Source organism: Sminthopsis crassicaudata, chromosome 3, assembly GCF_048593235.1.
Source record: "Sminthopsis crassicaudata isolate SCR6 chromosome 3, ASM4859323v1, whole genome shotgun sequence".
In the NCBI taxonomy this organism is placed as follows: Eukaryota; Metazoa; Chordata; class Mammalia; order Dasyuromorphia; family Dasyuridae; genus Sminthopsis; species Sminthopsis crassicaudata.
The window spans coordinates 45,970,040-45,988,932 of NC_133619.1; the positions used below are offsets into that span (position 1 = coordinate 45,970,040).

At 33.4% G+C, this 18,893-nt stretch overlaps 1 protein-coding gene across 2 annotated transcripts in view; it reads left to right on the forward strand.

The window, feature by feature from the left end:
• Positions 1-18,893, forward strand: part of PLOD2 (procollagen-lysine,2-oxoglutarate 5-dioxygenase 2) — a 101,702-nt gene that overhangs the window by 25,259 nt on the left and 57,550 nt on the right. For both annotated transcript variants that reach the window (XM_074298400.1, XM_074298401.1), the window contains exons 2-3: positions 6,312-6,403; positions 10,467-10,603. In XM_074298400.1, coding sequence (XP_074154501.1) covers positions 6,312-6,403; positions 10,467-10,603 — 229 coding nt within the window. The remainder of the gene's footprint in view (positions 1-6,311; positions 6,404-10,466; positions 10,604-18,893) is intronic.

Here is an 18,893-nt window from a genome sequence, read left to right on the forward strand (position 1 = left end):
TCTTTCTTTCTTTCTTTCTTTCTTTCTTTCTTTCTTTCTTTCTTTCTTTCTTTCTTTCTTTCTTTCTTTCTTTCTTTCTTTCTTTCTTTCTTTCTTTCTTTCTTTCTTTCTTTCTTTCTTTCTTTCTTTCTTTCTTTCTTTCTTTCTTTTTCTTTTCTTACTAATGTGTTCTCTGAAGATGAACTTTTGTCTTCCCTATTCCCAAAGTACGTTTTTTTTTTTTTTTTTTTTTTTTTTTTTTTGTTTTGGTAGGGTTCTTTCTTCTTTGCCAGTTTATGTTTTTAATAAGAGGTATTGGTGTAAGTACCTCTAATCCTGGGGTAGGAGGATGGTGCCTTGAGCTTCTCTTCAGTTCTCCACTCTGACCAGAAAACAGAAACCAAGAGTTCTGCTCTTCTGCAAGTGGTCACACCCAGCAGCATCCCTGACCCCTTGCCTCTGCATTTCTTTGTGCTGGTTCCTTCTCACCCAGAGCTGTCTCAGCAGCATAGCTCAGACTGGTGTTTCTAATCAGCTGAGATTCTCTCAGTTTTCCTGGAACTCCCATGCCTGAATCCCCTAGATATCTGGGAGATGAAAGTTTCTCTGGTTCCTGCTTGAAACTCTATCCATTCCCAGATAATCCCAGGGCCTTCCTATATGATGTTTCTGAGGAGCTAACCCAGAGGTGTTTGTACTTCCGGACAGGTTAATCCCCAGCCTGAGGTCTTTCTTCAGATATGGGATTATATCTGGAGGACCTCTATTCTGCTATCAAGTCTTCTTGATTTTTCACCAATGTTGCCCAGAGGCGAATATATACTATTTGTGGGAAGAAATTGGGAGTGCTTGAAATTTCCCCCAGAATCCTCCCCTCTCTCCATCGTCTTTAATAGGAAATACATAGATTTTGTTGTTGCTTTGTTCAGCCAACTCTTTGTAACCCTATTTAGGGTTTTCTTGGCAAATATATGAAACTGGGCTACATAGTAAAATGACTTGTCCAGGATCATGAAACTACTAAGTATCTGAGGCCAGATTAGAACTCAAGAAGATGAGTCTTCTTCTATCCCAGCCCAGTGCTCTAATGAACCAATGAACCAGGAACACACAAAACATACATGAAACACATAGGAACTGGAGCTGTTCTGGAATTTCTACTTGGGCATATCTGGTTCTTCTCAACAACTGAATAGGTTGAGAGAGTTGTTTAGGATACTTGAGAGGCTGGAGCTTGTCCAAGGTCACATAGTAAATATGTGTTGGAGGTTAAACTGGAACTCAGATACCTCTGGTTTCTGTACCAACCCTCCTCTGCATCTTGCTGCCTCTTCCTTTTTTATACCAAGCCTAAATTCATCTCTCTCTGCTTCTCCTGTTTATCCCTGATTGAATAAATGAGTGAATGATTGAATATACAACACTTTTTAAGAGATTATTGTAGCCTAAGGAATGTGCAAAGCACAGTCAGTCACTGTCCTTAAGAACCTTATATTCTAATGGAAAAGATGTACAAGAGTGTGGTGACCAAAAAAAATTAGTTAATACCTGGAAGTCAGAAAGGTGATTAGTAGAATATCAAACTGTCCCTTGACAGGATCCTTCCTGACCACCAGAAAGATATTAAAAGTGGGAGAAGAACTGGAGAGTCATCAGTCAGGTGGTAAATGTAGGGTGTGAAATAAAGATACATCATCTCACAGAGTACAGAGTACTGTGGCTTAACTCCTCCCAAATATAGTTTTTGGTGGTCTTTTTCTGTGCTCTGGGACTAAGCCAAAAAAACCAGAAGCCTTCTTCCCCATGAGATTGTGGTGACAATCCTATACCCGGCCTCATTCTTTATAGCTGATTTAAGATGTATGGGAAGTAAATGCAGTAAAAGATGCAGATGTTACTTCTGACTTCAGGCCTCATCTGGATCATTAAATTATAAACTCTTTGAGGGCAAAGACCATGTTATTTCAGTGTTGTATCTCTCACCATGATACTTTGTTCATTCTGTATGCTTGATATATGTTTATTTGTTGGGTGGTTATATTATATGGATTTCCTGTTAAAAACAATGTGGAAACAAGTCTAAAACCCTTTCTGGTCTAGAATGTCTGTGCTTTTTAAATTTCTATGAAGTGGCTTGGCTCTAGATGGCTTGATGATAGATTGGGTCAATCAATAATCAGACATTTATTAAACACCTACCATATGTCAGGCAAAATTAAAGAATTAGGTTATATATGGGCCACTTGGAAGGAGTTGAGAAGTGTGGAAGTTATCATGTGAATAACAGTTGAACCAATTGGGGTTATTTAGTCTAAAGAAGTGACAATTTAGTGGAGACATAATAGTCTTCCAATATACACTAGATTATGATTTGGAAGACAAATCAGATTTTTTGAATCAGTCTTCCTGGTCATACAGATTTCTTATTTCACTTCCATTACTCCAACAATGATAAGCCAGATTGATCTTTTTTTTTTCCTTCTGTTTTTGTTGTTGTTGTTTGTTTGTTTGTTTTAGAGCTGCTATTTATGTCTATGAGATAGAACTAAAGTCAGCTATATTGACTGGCAGATACTTAAAAGAGAAATGGTTTGTTAAAATTCTTAATGGACTTCAGATGGGTCATCAATGTCATTTTGGCTTTCATAGACAAAAAAGAACCAGCAAAAAAAAATCTAATTTCTTTGTTATGATTGGATTTTGACCATAAAACTAGACTTACTACTGAATGCTGCATATATGCCAGAAGCTGTTTTGCTTTTGAAAACCTTGAATTTTATTAATTTATTATTCTCTGAAAAGTGTGACACAGTGGATAGCATGCAGGACTTGGAAACAGGACAGTTCAAATCTGATTTTAAGCATTATATTATTATATGACCTTACATAAGTTAGTTAACCCTATTTGCCTCTATTTCCTTATCTTTTAAATGAACTGGAGAATAAAATGGCAAATCACTTCAGTTTCTTTGCCAGGAAAAGGATTTAGTGACTTATCCAAGGTCATTTTAGTATTTGGAGGAGGAAAACAAAAGCATTCCTTTTCATTGCTTGGAACTATATGTTTGAGTTACTTGCTTTCTTTCTGTATGATTCATGTTGGAAGATTAGAGTAAGTTTATATAAAATCATAGCTCCTGGAAATGATTCCTGTTTTTTTCACTTCATTGTAGTGAGGTAGGGATTATGTTAAGGATGGGGTCAGAGACTTACTAATTTGGAAGCTTGCTTTGGCTGACAAAACATTATGAATTCAATTTCTCAGTAAGTTAAGTATTACATGTCAACCAGCGTTTTTTCTTCAGATAATATGCAAAGTTGGGAGGTTCATTTCATGTTAAGAAAATGAGGCTGAATAGCTACATAAATGAAAACAGATGGCAATGTATATTGTAATAATAGCCTTCATATAAAGGCTTGTTTTTTTCCCTAAGAATCATGTCTATTGGTTTACAAAAAATAGAACAAGATCCCTAATTGCAGTAGATTTCTAGACACTCTGTCAGAGTAATTTTTTTTCCTTTTGTCTTCTGAGTCATTCTATTGGGTAACATCGTCTAGACAACATTGATATATCTCTTAGTTATGATGAAATCTTTAATGTCAACCTTTTATTGTAAATGGTAGGTGTAAAAATGTGTCTACTCAATGTCTGTGGTTACAATTACTTCCAAGATGTCGGAAATTTTCAATAAGAAATTCATCTAGCTCTGAAATATAGTCTGTATGTACAGGGTGGAAATTTTCAGTGCCAGACTTTTCAATTAAAACAATATGGTACTTTTGCTGGAGTAGTACTCATCTTAAAATTTATAATTAATTTATGAAGAAAAATCAATTAATACTTATATTTAAAAATTATGAATTGTATTATTGTAGAGCAGTGGTACTTATATGAAAACATTACTGTATGAATACATGAAGAAAACAGAATTTTCCTTTCAGCTTTTAAAAATTTAATTTGTAGTTTTCCAAAATGGTTCTGTGGAAAAATACTAATTTGTGATGAAATTTTGAGTGCAATGGGGCAGCTAGTTGGTGCATTGGATAGAGCACCAGCCCTGTCAGGAGGACCCAAGTTCAAATCTGGTCTCAGACACTTAACACTTCCTAGCTGTGTGATCCTGGGCAAGTCACTTAACCCCAGTCGCCTCAGCAAACCCCCCCCCAAAACAAAACAAAACAAAACAAAACTTAAGTGCAAATATTGTATTTATGTTTTGGGGGAATTATGTTTTGGAGCGTATTTGTCATATTTTATTAGTATGTCTAAGTCACTTTTGGTTTGTTTATTTGTTCATTTTAGCACACATTGCTTTATGAATCATGTTGGGAGAAAAAATAGAGCAAAAGGGAAAAACTATGAGCAAGATAATAAAAGAGAAAAAAGAAGTAAACATAGCTTGTGTTGATTTATATTTTCTTAGTTCTTTTTCTGGATGCAGATGACATTTTCTGTGCAAAGTCTGTTGGAATTGCTTTGAACAAAGTTGCCTTTTTTTTTTGCTAAGGCAATCGGGGTTAAATGACTTGCACAGGGTCACACAGCTAAGAAAAATCCGTTTTCAGTATATATGAGACCAAATAGAAACATCTGTTTTAAAGTGGATACAGTAATATTGGTAAAATATATGTGTTTATATAAAGTCAGTATACATTAGTGTATAGACTTTTGGACCCAGAATCAAGAAGATATGGCACTTACCATGCATGTGAACACTGAGTAATTCACTGTTTGTGTCAGACAACTTCTTAGGACTCACATTCCAACTCTTTCTTTATATGCACTTGTCTATAGACACTCCTTGGTGAAGAGATTAAGATGATTCTTGTAGAAGAGTTCTCTGTCCTGAGAAAATCACATTTCTTTTACAGATTAGAGCGTGCACGTGTGTGTGTGTGTGTGTGTGTGTGTGTGTGTGTGTGTGTGTGTGTGTGTGTGTTTATGTTTATATATAGGGTAATTAGGAATTCTTGAACTTGGGGCAAATTCAGATAAGAAAGAGTGGAGGTAGTATCAATGGGTTGTTTCTCCTGGTGCTAGTGGGCTAAGAGAAATGGTTTAGTTACATTTCTGTATATGAATATATGGATACAATGTGGATCTGTGATTTTAGGCATGCAAAGCCTTCTCCCAATCTAAATCTTAGTACATTAATGACTTAATTCATCAGTCCTACAGTATTTGTGTCCCGGGATTTTTGAAAGCTTTGAAAGCTTGTGGATCATCACAAGCTATAGTCTTTCCCTGCAAAATATGTTCATACATACACACATACATACATACTTACGTGTATATTTGAGTGCATATATAATATATATATATATGCATGTATGTTTATACACACACACACACACATATATATATATATATATATATATATATATATGTATTTGTTTCATTCATTTACTTCACAAACTATTTCTTATCTACTTATTTCTTATCTATACTTATCTACTGTGTGCATGGCCCTTTGCCAGAAACAATCCACTTCCTCAAGAATGCTACATTATAGAGGATATAAGTTGTATCCAGGTGAGTAAATCCAGTATAATTTGAGAAGAGGGAGAGCTCCCACAAGGATAATGAAAGGGTTCTTTTAATAAATAAAAAGGGAGTTGAACCTGACAGGAAGCATGAGATTCTAATAGGATGAGGAAAGAAGGACATTCTAGACATCAAAGAAGGGCATCCCAAAGCATGGAGGCAAGACTGACTCTAGGGAACAGTGAGTAGAGAAGGTTGGCTGGAAGAAGGAGGAATTTGAAGGAATAGAAACATCTAATTGCTTTAGTTACTTTTTGGTATTGATGACAGGTTCAGTTCAGTGACTTCATGTGTGGACTGTATTATAACTCAGAAAACTTTTCCCTTGAAGTTCATTTATGTCATGAATTTTTTCCCTTAATCTTCTTCTATTAAAATATAAGTATGTAACTTCTATCATATTTAACATAGATTGATTACTTGCCATCTAGGGGAAGGGGTGGCGGAAGGGGCATGGAAATATGAATGCAAGATTTTGCAAGGGTAATTGTTGAAGAACAATCCATGCATATGTTTTGAAAAATAAAAAAAACTTTAATAAAAATAAAATATATGTATGTATTTTGCTAAAGTAGAAAAATTAAACTGTTTCTTAAAATTAACATTTTGTTCATAGCACATTTTCCAGTTTAATACTGACCTTTGTCCTACTCCAATTCATAACCCTTGGCATTTTGATTACTCCAATTTTATCTTGCAATTATTTGTAATAAACAGTGAAATAAATGCATTTATTTTAGCAGTTCAGTGCTCCTTATGTTAATCTTTTCTTCTCTATTTGCAGATAAATTATTAGTCATAACTGTAGCAACCAAAGAAACCGATGGATATCATCGATTTATGCAATCAGCCAAGTACTTCAATTATACTGTGAAGGTAATGTATCTCCTTTAAATTTATGGAAAATGTTGGAAAATCATGCTCTGTATAAATGTTTCTATAAGATAAAAATAACTGGAAACCACAAAAAAACCAAACATCAGTTATTATAGGTTAACATATAATTTAAAAAATAATTTTGAAATACCTCGTAGAGAGTCTTGTGCACAATGACAGCTTAATAATTATTTGTTGATTATGACGTTTTGATTTAAGATTAGAAAGTAGGGCTTTGCTATTTATACTTTTTATTTGAAATCATTTCTCACACCTATAGAGATTTTCCTTTTTCCTTTGTTCAAGGGTGCCTTTTTTGAATGTTGCTGTCCTCATTTTGGATTTCTTTGACAAAAGAACCTGCCCCAACAGTTAGCATCTTCCTTTTTCAGTTTTCTATTGTCTGATGTATTCCCCACTTTGGATTGCAAGTTCTTGAAGGGGTGGGGCTGTCTTTTTTATATTTGTACCCTCAGCATTTAGCATAGCATCTGGCACTTGTTAAGTAGTTTCAGTGACATCCAACTTCCTGTGATGCCATTTGCAATTTTCTTGGCTGAAGTACTGGAAAGATTTGCCATTTTCTTCTCCAACTCATTTTATAGATGAAAAAACTTAGGCAAACAGGGTTAAGTGACTTGCCCAGGGTCACACAATCAGTAAGTATCTGAGGCCAGATTTGAACTCAAGTTCTCCTAAGACCACAATTAATACTCAACTACCTAGATGAGATATTTATTGGCTATGGATTATATGTTAGAATTGAGAGCAAAATTGCAGGAAATTATGCTTTTTATATGTTTATATTTTTAAGGTCTTGATATAATTTTGTAGTGAAGGGGTTTTGAAAAGTCACGTTTTATATATAATGTATAAGACACGTGCATGTATATATACATATATGTATATAGGAATAATAGGAATGGAACCTGTAATTTTGCTTGTTAGAGAAATTCTTCTAATTGTAGAATACAACTTTTTTCTGCAGTTTAGTGTCTCAATTCTGGGGATTTAAGTAATTTATCATATGAACAATTTGTATTAAAGACATTTCTTGAACCTGTGTTTTTGAAGCAAGCTTTCTGTCCACTGTGCTTCATTGCTTCTATGTGTGTGTATGTAATTATTATATTATATTATTTATAGGTTAGCTAAGTGGTACAAAACAGTTAGATGATACAATAAATAGAGTGCTGGCCCTGGAGTGAGGTAGACCTGAATTTAAATGCAGCTCTGACACTTATTAGCTGTGTGACACTGAACAAGTCACTTTACTCTATTTGCCTCTGTTTCTTTTTTTGTAAAATGAGCTGGAAAGGGAAATGGCATACTACTCATTGTGGTCAAGAAAAGAATTAGACACAATTGAAATAGTTAAACAGAATATTCATGTACTCACAGAGATTACATTGTTATGTACTTATCATTTCTCTCTAGACTAAAGCAAGTATTTGTAAAAGTTTTGGTTCCCTATTTCTGCCCCAAATTTCCTATATTCTTTTAAGTTAATAATATGGATTCTCTAAAACTAATGGTTTTAGACTCTCAAGGTCCCCCTTCTCATAGCTGTGGTTTTCCTTCCTAAGCTGGTTCATTTTAACATTACAAACTTTAAAAATGTCACTCAGGAACCTACCCACCCTCCTAATTGTACTTTGTACCATGCCTTTTTAATTTTTTCAAAGTAATTTGTCTGCTTTGTTTATTTCCTAATACTGAATTATGTTGAAGCTACATTTTCCCCTGGATTATACAGTATTTTAACTACACTGTGAGCTGAGTAGACAGCTTTGTAAGCTAGCTTGCTAACCATTTTATAACTGATTCTTTGGGGAGATGCTTTTTGTATTCCAAATTATCAAATGTAATTAGTTGAATAATGCTAGTGATGTGAGCTGGACAAAGTGTGCTTGAGTGGTATAGTAAAAATAATACTATCTGAGGAGTCAGGAAACCTGGATTCTAGTTCTATTTATTCCACTTAGAAACATGCATTAGACCAGTGGTCCTCAAACTTTTAAAATAGGAGTCCAGTTCACTGTTCCTCAGAATATTGGAGGGCTGGACTATAGTAAAAACAAAAACTCACACTCTGTCTCCACCCCTCAGCCCATTTACCATAACCAGGTGGGCCACATAAACATAGCATCTGGCACGTGGGCCGTAGTTTGAGAACCCCTGCATTAGACAGTATGGTAAAAAGAACACCATCGGAGTAGTCAGGAAATTTGATTCTAGTTCTGTTTATTCCACTTAGAAACATGCATTTGGGTGTTCTAACTCAGTGACTTTATTTTTGATGTTGTACAGTGCTGTCCAACTCTCCATCACCTCATTTTGGGGTTTTGTTGGAAAAAGATATTGGGAGTTGTTTGCTATTTCCTTCTCCAGCTCAATTAAAGATGAGAAAATTGAGGAAAACAGTTTTAAGTGACTTCCCAATAATAAGTCTCTGAGCCTGGATTTGAACTTAGATGTTCTTTACCCCAGGACTGATGTTCTTTCCACTACACCACCAGAAGTTCAGAAAATTTGAAAGACTTGCTCCAATTCATATAGTTCATCTGAGAATTGATCCTTTGATTTCAAATGAGCCCCTTTTCAGTTGTATTATATTGGTTTATAGAATTAAAGGTGGAAATCTGTAGCTGTACGAGGTGCAAATAATAGGTAAGTAGAAAGGAATAAGCCAAAGACTGGGGATTGGAGATCTGAGGATTCCACCAGGCTTGGAAGTGATGCTTGTTTTTACCCTGGGCTATAAATTGAGGATTTATTCAGCAGAATATAAACATTATTGAAATAAAAGTGAAATAAAAAGGAATCCTCTAGTTTACTACTAGTTAGATAGTAGCCAGGTGTTCACTGAAGCCAGATTTAGAATTTGTGTCCTACGGAAACGTTTGTTTCTATTAGTGCTCTTGTTATGGTAAATTTTGTTTATTTACTCATTTTCTACTAGAATTTATTCACTTGTTCACTCACCAACTATTTTTTAAATCATTAATTGCATGAAATATTGTGCTTTGGAAGATAAATGGACAAATAACAGGTTTGCAGTTTCTATTTCCATTTGAAAAAAATAATAGCCAGCTTAGGTTGAATTTGGGGATTTTTTTTTCTTTTTTTCTTTTGATCAGACTATTTAGGGACTCATTCCTTCCCTTTGTGACAGCTGTACTTACCCTCCTAGAGCAGAAAAGAGCTAGCAGTAAATGTTGATTTCTCTTGGCCAAGCAATGAGATAATAAAACTTCACTAAGCTTTTGAAGGCTATAGAAGACTGTGGTTAAAATTTATAAGGAGAGAATATTGGAATTTTGTTTGGTAGCCTCAATTATAACCTGACCAATCCATTTTAGGTCAGCAGGAAAATAGCTTAAGGCCTAAAAGTTGCTTTGCTTTTATGCAGATTCTGTATCTACCTGAATAGAGTATGGTCACAGTTTTTTTTTAAAGAAATCTTTTTTTAACCCTTCATTGAAACCAATGTCTATCTATGATAGAAAATAATCTTTATTCCTTTATACTTTTAAAAGTTCTATTTTTCCCCAAATGTTTTTGGGAAGTCAATAAAAATTAAATGTATATAGTCTACAAAATTTGCGTTGGTAAATATTAAGTAAAACATCCAGAAGATCCTAACAATTTTTTCAATCATTTCCTCTGTATTCTTAGCAAGATTCTTAATTTTTCCATTCGTTTTTATTCACTTTTCTTCTTAGATTGTCATAGTGTATTTGCTCCAGGGTTTTGGCTCTGTTTTCCCCATCCCCATTTAAAAATCATGAATTCATTCCCAGATGTCTCTGTATCACTCATTTTATTTTCATTATTCTTTTTTTTTTTAGTAATTATTACATACTTAATTACATTATCATATTTCATTAATGTACCAATGTTTAACTGGAAAGTCTTTTTTCATAGAAAGATTGATGTCAAGAAATAGAAAGTTCTCGTTTCTTTTTACTAGAATGATTGATTTTATATAGTTTAAGTTTCTTTGATAAGTTTTTTACATTTTGTTGTTGTTGTTCAGCAGACATGTTGATTCTATTTACAGGTCCTTGGTAAAGGAGAAGAATGGAAAGGTGGAGACAAGGTAAATGCTATTGGTGGAGGCCAAAAAGTAAGATTACTGAAAGAAGCAATGGGAAGTTATGCTGACCAAGAAGATTTGATTGTGTTTTTTACTGAATGGTAGGAAAAAAAATCTGTGCTATTTTCACTTTTCTTACTTTGTAATGTACTCATAAGATAAAAGGACCTGGCAAGATGTTGGTGGTTTATGTTTTGGTAGTATTTATTTTGAACTGTTATATTAATAGTTTAAAATAAAACATTTACTCATTATAAAAACTGTGGCCTGTCATGGAGATAAAGTGTGACAGGAGCTTCCCTATGAGACACTGTATGAAATGATGCTATTTCAAATGTCTTTTCTCATTTTGCTTCAGAGATGCAACGCAGATCTCTGGAGGCTTCTCTAATCTAGTTGAATCTATGTACTATTAGTCTTAACTGATCGTTTATACCATTTACAACTAGAAAGAACCATATCTCATTAAAAGAAAATTAAAAAAAATACAAGCTAGAACACAGGGAAGTAAATCTATATACATATATAAGAAGAGAAATGGTATTCTGCAACCACTATCATGTAGTCACACACTATTGATGCTCCCTTATTTTTGTTATGGTCTGGAAGGCAAAAAAAACCTATATGCACTAGTGTTTTGTATTAACTACTATTAACCCACTTTCTATGGGTCAGAGCAAGGGACCATTCCCCATCCTCTCCTTCCTTTATGGGATTCTGCAAATCTGCTTTTCCTCTATTATTGCTCAGAGCTCAGATAATTCTGTCCCAGGCAGCCTGACTGACATTCATTATATATACATATACATATACATATACATATACATATACATATACATATACATATACATATACATATACATATACATATACACATACATATACATATACATATACAAGTTTGTATGAGTATTAGAGTATACATGAATATATATATGTATATATGTGTATACATATATGTATATATATATATATATATATATATATGAATATATATATTATGGAATGAAAGAGGATACATGAATATAGATATGACTGCACATATGTGTTTATATGTGCATACATGAGCAATATAAATATATGTGTATGGATGCATGCATTGGTATATATGTATCTATGATATGGGCACATATACATGCTTATAGGAATATATGTGTAAATATACACATATGAATATCTATAGATATATGCACTCTTCTTTTTTCCCTTCATTTATTTCTTGACTTATTACTTCAGAATGAGCATCCTTTCCCTGCCTTGTTCCTTCCATCAATGAATTCCCAGACTTTAACTGCTCTACATAATAACAATCCTCACAGTATGATTTAGGGAAAAGGAATGGCTTACATTTTGAAGAGAAATTGAACATAACTAAAAACTGGTGTCATTAATCTTTAAAGATACTAAAAGTTACCAAAAGTCTCTTTCACAGCTTCTATAAGTTTACATTTCTTTTTCTATCTTGAACTGAGTAAATCAATTTTTAAGTCAGTTTTTAATAATTCAAGATATGAATACATATTTTTACTTAATTATTCTTTTTAAAACAATTGAGTTACTAAAACTTTAAACACTGTATTATTTTATGCTACTTTTCTTTGTGACTGTATAGTGATTCAGTAGGACTGTCAGTGAGCCTGGGAAATATTTTTATAGCATTCTTTGTTAGGAGAGATTCTTTTTGAGCTTCAGATAACCAATTCACAAAGAAGTTGATGTTTGAATAGATGTAGATTATATATGCTGTCATTGTAGTAGATATGTGAATAAATTTGTATGTTGATGCACATTGAGGGGTAGCATGGAAGACTAGATGATGAACTGGCTTTGGAGATAGCATTAACTGTGTTCAAATCTAGCCCCTGACATCTATTATTTTTGTGGCCTTGAATATATAGTTTAATTTCTTAGTGCCATAGACAGCTCTCTTAAAATGGCTAGTTGATAGTTAAGCTGCTGATCTGAATTGTTGAAGGGAATTTTTTCTTATTAGAAATATTGAAATTTTGGATTCAGCCTTTGGCTCTGCAATTCAGCTAGAATGACTATCTCTCTATTTCTCATTCTTGATGCTCCATAACTTGACTTTGAAACTTTCCATTAGCACTTTGACATGCAAGGAATGTACTCCCTCCTCATATCTGCCTTGTATGATACTTCTCTTCTTTCAAGTTGCAGCTTAAGCATTTTCTTCTACAAGGAGCCTTTCTTGATTCTCCCCCATCTGTTATGTTTATTCTCTTTGTATCCATGTATATGTGTGTGTGTGTAGTACATGCATGTCTGTGTATGTGAAGGCAACTTGATAGTTCAGTGGAAATAGTGTTGGACTTGCAGTCAGGAAAATCTGAGTTTAAATATGCCTTGGTCACTATAAATCTGGACAAGTCTTAGTTCTCATATGTGTAAAATTAGATTCATAGCACTTATCTCATAATATTATTGTAAAGATCAAATGCGATAACACACACAACACTTTGAAAACCTTAAAGAAAACATATAAATACTGTTGTTATTAGAGTTCATCAGTGTATATGTAAGCACATGCACGCAAAGATATATCTACCTACACACAATTGCTATTAAATTGTAAGCTCCTATCATAATAGGGATTGTTTTCTTTTTTTGTATTTCTATTGCTAGCACTTAGAATAGAACCTAGTACATATTAGATACACACTAAGTCTTACTGATCAACTAATGATTGGTTGATCTAGAACCACATACACATATGTATGTATGTGCATGTGTGTATATACACACAAATATATATATATATATATGTATATATATATGTATATATAAATCTATCTATCCATCCATATATATTACCCATATGCTCTTATACATAGCTTTGTTGTAAAATACATCTACCCTGAAATGATTATTTAACAAGAAAAAAAATGGCTATTCTCTTACTACTTGTAAGTTTGGAGACGGCTTATTTTTCTTTTAAGAACATCCTCAAACTTTGTCAAATACTTGTAGTCTATACTAAATGTATCATGCAAAATTACCATCAAAATGCCAGATTTTTTTTCTTCTTACAACCACTGCTTTGTATTATATAAGCTCATAAGTTAAATAATATTAAGATTGAACTGAAATAGTAATTTACATTCTAATGTAAATTTCTCCATTTCTCTGTTGCATATGTTTCAGTCCAATCCTAGAAGGTCAAAAACACTATATAGTAGAAAATTCTTGACTATATTCATATACATGATTCAATATATCCATTGATTTTCTCAGGAGTCAAATCTATACAGCAACATGAAGACTCTTAAGTTTGATAAACTCAGTTTTAAGTGTCCTTAGGCTTGGTCAAATCTTTGTTCTCTTCTAGATTGAAAAACTATTGTGGCTAAGCAAAATACAACAGCATGTGATGCACATTTTCCCAGTCTCTGTTTTTATCTATCTAGTAAATATCTGATATCAAAATTTCCTTTATCATTTCTTACCAGGTCTAATTTAGAATTTTAGATCGCTATTCAGGGTATCTATGTTTTTTATCTATCTAGTGAATATCTGTTGTCAAAACTTCCTTCCTCACTTCCTACCAGTTCTAACTTAGAATTTTAGATTGTTGTTCAGGGTATCAGGAGATTATATTATTGACCCAGATTCATAAAGGTAGAAAGATAAAGAATATTTGATTTAGGAGAATTCTGAAATCACATGAATTAGCTAGTATCAGAGCCCATAGAATGAAGGATCTGCTCAAGAAGTGTGTATTGGTGACCATACACTGGTAATTAGTTTTGTCCATTGGGACATAGAATCAAGGTATATGAGCCTTTCATGTTTCAGATTGGATTGCAGTAGCTCTCCTTACTGATAACTTGGTTTGATTCAGTTTGAAGACAATATATATGATTCTATTGCATTCTTTCAGAAACTGATATAGATACAGGTTAGGCAGTTCCTAAGAATGATGATATACATAAGAGAGGGAATAAATGATATCTTTAATTGAGCCCTGTAGAAAAAGACTATTTCATAATGCCTACATATACTTGATGTATTAAGGGAATTTTTCTGAAAAGTGTTTATCCTACATTTAGACACAAAAATATGGAATTTTCTCAAACCAAAGCCATCTATAGTATATTTGTAATAAGTGTTATTACATTCTCATAGTGTGTGTCTGTCTTCTTATGAAGATTTATTTTTTGAGCTTTACAAAGAAAGTCTTCTGCAAAAAAAATTAAAATAAAGTATAATGGTATGTATTTGGGATTTAAATTTAGCTAGAGTATAGGCAGTTGATTTAAATAGCCATGAAAAAATACGATTTTTTTCAAATACTGATGTATTGCATTTAAAGAAACTAAGATAAGTAATTGGAATTTATGTAATAGAAAAATTAAAGATGATTAGCAAAAAAAGTTCTATTTACAAAATCATCTTTGATGGATACTTTTACATAGTAACCATTACTAATAATTGTTGCCTTTCTTTGTATAACCAGTGTTTAAAATGGAGAAACCAGAAATAATCAGAATAATCAGAAATCAGATATGGAATAATCCACATCTGGATGTGGAATCAGGATATCTGGGTTTAAAACATGTCACTAATTAAATAACTGTGCAAGCTCAGGAAAGTTATTTTCCCTCTCTGGGTCTTGCCTTCTTTATCTGTAAAATAAACATTTTGACTGGAGGATCTCTAAGGCCCTTACAGCTCTTAGTAATCTGTGAATCTCTGTAAGTATTTGTGACAGATCATTAGCTACTTGACAATGATGCCTGGGGCAAAATAATTACAAACTGAAAATTAACTGAAGTTTAGAAACTATTGTAAATTGAAAAGTTACAAGAAGCAGAGGCAAAATGCATCTAAAATCTAATGAGAAAACATAATTTAACTTCAAATACATATTTTAAAGAGGATATTAAAGAAAGGAAAACCTATATTTTTAATTTTGTGGATCTGGCAATGTGCCATCTTAACTCACTTTGATGAGAGTCATCAAAAGGTTGGTTATCAGGTGATAGGATTTTTGGTCATGCCAGCAACTCAATATGGATGATTTTATTCTGTGTTAGTAGTGGAAATACTACGATTAAATCATAGAATTTTGGGTATATTCTAGTATGGATGTACTTACTTAGGAGTAAGAATCTTCTAAATATGCAATCTTTCTTGGTTTCCAGGATTAGTCCAAAGTAACATTTCTGGTTGAGCAATGGAGGGATAGTTAATCTTAGTAACTCAAATAAATTTCTATAGTAGTTTAGTTTTGGCCACATATTGTTTAATTTATGAAGTCATAAAATACAAAGCAGTGGTTTCTAAAGAAAAAAAAAGCACCACTGGCATTTCTATGACTACTTGGTAGTTGGCAGAAACCATTAAAATGGTTTTCATTTTATTTTTCTTTGGAAGATGTAAGAATGATTTTTAAAGGTAGGAAAATGTTTAAATTTTCCAAAGCTACATCATTTAGAATTATAAAGCATTTCTTGCCTTGGGAGGTGCCGTGATAGTTTTGTTTCTGGCTTCTCAGCTATGTCAGCTTGTGTTTATCTCTCTCTAGCTACCTCATAAACTGCTATTTAGCTAAAATTGCTAGGTTAATGAATCATATTTTTTAAAGTGCATAAATTGTATAAATTCTAAAAAACTAAATATTTTTAAAAAATGTCTCTTGAAGACAAGTTTAGGTAACTCTTAACAGACATTTAGCCTTTCTTTTAATATAAAGTAAACATGCTAATTAGTATTTCTTGATGTCTACTAATGAAAATTGATAATATTTAGGTTTGAAATATCTCTGTAGTAGTGATGAGAATCAGTGCTATTTAATGTCAGTACGGTACACATTAAGAGCCAGTGGGGTACCGTAGCTAGACAGTTGGCTTTGGAGTCAAGAAGATTCAAATGCAGTTACTAACATTCACCGGCTATGTGATCCGAGGCCAGTTACTTTAATTCTAAGTGCCTTAGTCATCTAAACACCAGCTTTATTAAGCCATGGAAAGAGTGTTGAACTGGAAGATTTAGGACCCAAATTCAAATTCCAGTTCAGCTTTGTGACATTCAACAGATCACTTAAGTTTCTGGGCATTGTCTCATATTACAAATCAAGAGGTTGGACTGGCCAGCTGAAGTCTCTTTCAGTTCTGGAATTGTGATCCTATTAACATGTTAAGACCATAACATATAGAAAAAAATGCTGATCACCATCAATAGAGGACAGTTTTCTCGCTGGTAATTTTTTTTAAACAACTGATGAATGAAATAATAGATCTGGACTCAAAAAAAAAAAAGATGAAACAAACACAAAAAAACCAAAACGCTCCACTACTATACAGGTAAAAATAACTTCACATTTGCTCCTTTTCTCTACCTTCTTATCTGTAAAAAAGACATTTTTTGTCTAGGATAATTCACATTGTCGGGAGTGCTTGCCTTTTTTAAAGGTTAAATGGGCAATAGAGAGTGAAAGAATTCTGAAAGCAATAATTTTCTGTTGCAATGTCTATAATTTTAACTAAGGAAAGTAGACTTTTTCTTAGTGACAAAGAGAACAGATTAAGCATGCATACACAAAGAACCTAGTCATTAGTTATGGGCAACATTTCATTATATTAGTATGAAGACAAGCCAAAACACATTCTAACCCTTGATTTCTGCTATTATATATCTGCGACACTAAAGACTGTTTCATTCAAGTTATGGCTAATGATTGATGGTATTTTAGGTGCATTGAAATGCTATTTACTGTATTTTGTGAGGTATAAAAATATGAAATATTTAAGAATATGCACACTAGTAAATAATTCTTGTGTGCTGCTCTTCTGCCCCATATACTTAATGAGCTCTGTACATACACAGAATGAATACATTGTAATGCAATTTCATATATATAGGAACTAATTGTAGCTGTTTGCATTTGGTGATCCCTAAGGTTAATTACAAGTCTAATTTTTTATAATAAAGTTCCTACAGAAGAGATTCAGGGCAAAATTATCAATCACTTGCCAGAAACTGGGGCAAAGAATGGAGATAAACCAATCTCCTCACTGCATTTAACAGAAAATCATGCTATTTCTGGTCCCCCAATACGTCTTGCCTGGGCTATTACAATAGTCTCCTCATTGCACTCCACATCTTAAGTTTCTTGCTTCATCAAGCAATAATCCACACAGCTGCCAAAAGGATATTATCAGAACATGATCCTGAATACGGTTGTTCACTGATGAGAATGAAGGACAAACAACAATCAAAAATCTGATTAGTTGTCCCACTAGGGACCCAATTGGACAGCTCTAGTTGTGCAGTGTAGCTCGCTCCCTTCCTTCCTTCCTTCCTTCCCTTCCTTCCTTTCTTCCCTCCTTCCCTTCCTTCCTTCCTTCCTTCCCTTCCCTTTCTTCTTTCCCTTCCTTCCTTCCTTCCTTCTTTCCTTCCTTTCTCCCTTTCTTCCCTTCCTTCCCTTCCTTCCTTCCTTCCTTTCCTTCCTTCCTTCCCTTTTTTCCTTCCTTCCCTTTGTTCCTTCCTTCCCTTCCTTCTTTCTTTCCTTCCCTTTCTTCCTTCTCTCCTTCCTCCCTTTCTTCCTTCCTTACCTTCCTCCTTTCCTCTCTCCTTTCTTCCCATCTTTTTTCCTTCTTTTCCTCTTTCTCCTTCTCTTCCTTCTCTTTCAGCTCCTATGTCCCAGCATTGTACTTGGCCTGGTGAGCCAGAAATAGTGAATACAAAAGACTTGGGTTCATTGGGATGGACTGAATGAAAAGTAACTAACTATTGACCAATGGTCAATGATGCTGTCTCTTCTTGTGGGTTACTTAACCTCCTGAAGCTTAGGCTTAGGGTCTAACCTTTTCTTCCCTAGAAATCTCTAAGAATATGGAACATGTGACTTTCTGAAATTTAGGCCTACAGTCTAATCTACTCCATCTTATAGACTTTATGAGAAATCTTCACCTGATCCCATCAGTATGTAGATAGATAAGATGAATTCAGAAAGATTTCAGTTCAAAATCAGTCTCTGCTAATTCCTAAATTTGTGACCATGGACAAGAGAACCTCTTTAAGCTTCAATTTTCTTATCTGTAAAATGGAGGATAAACATGGCAGGTGGCAAAGTAGTTAGCCTGGAATCAAGGAGAACAAAATCATACCTCAGACACTAACTGGCTCTGTGACCCTAGGAAAGTCACTTAAAACCTCTGTCTGCCTCCTTTCCCCACCTCTGGGATTATGGTGAGGGCCAAAGGATCAAATGATTATTAATATACTACAATATACTAATACAGTATAATAATATTATACTAATTATAATTTAGTATATATTATTATTAGAACAATAATTATAATTATATATCAAATATAATATATAACTCTAATATAATATAATTAGTATGATTATTAATATATTAATAT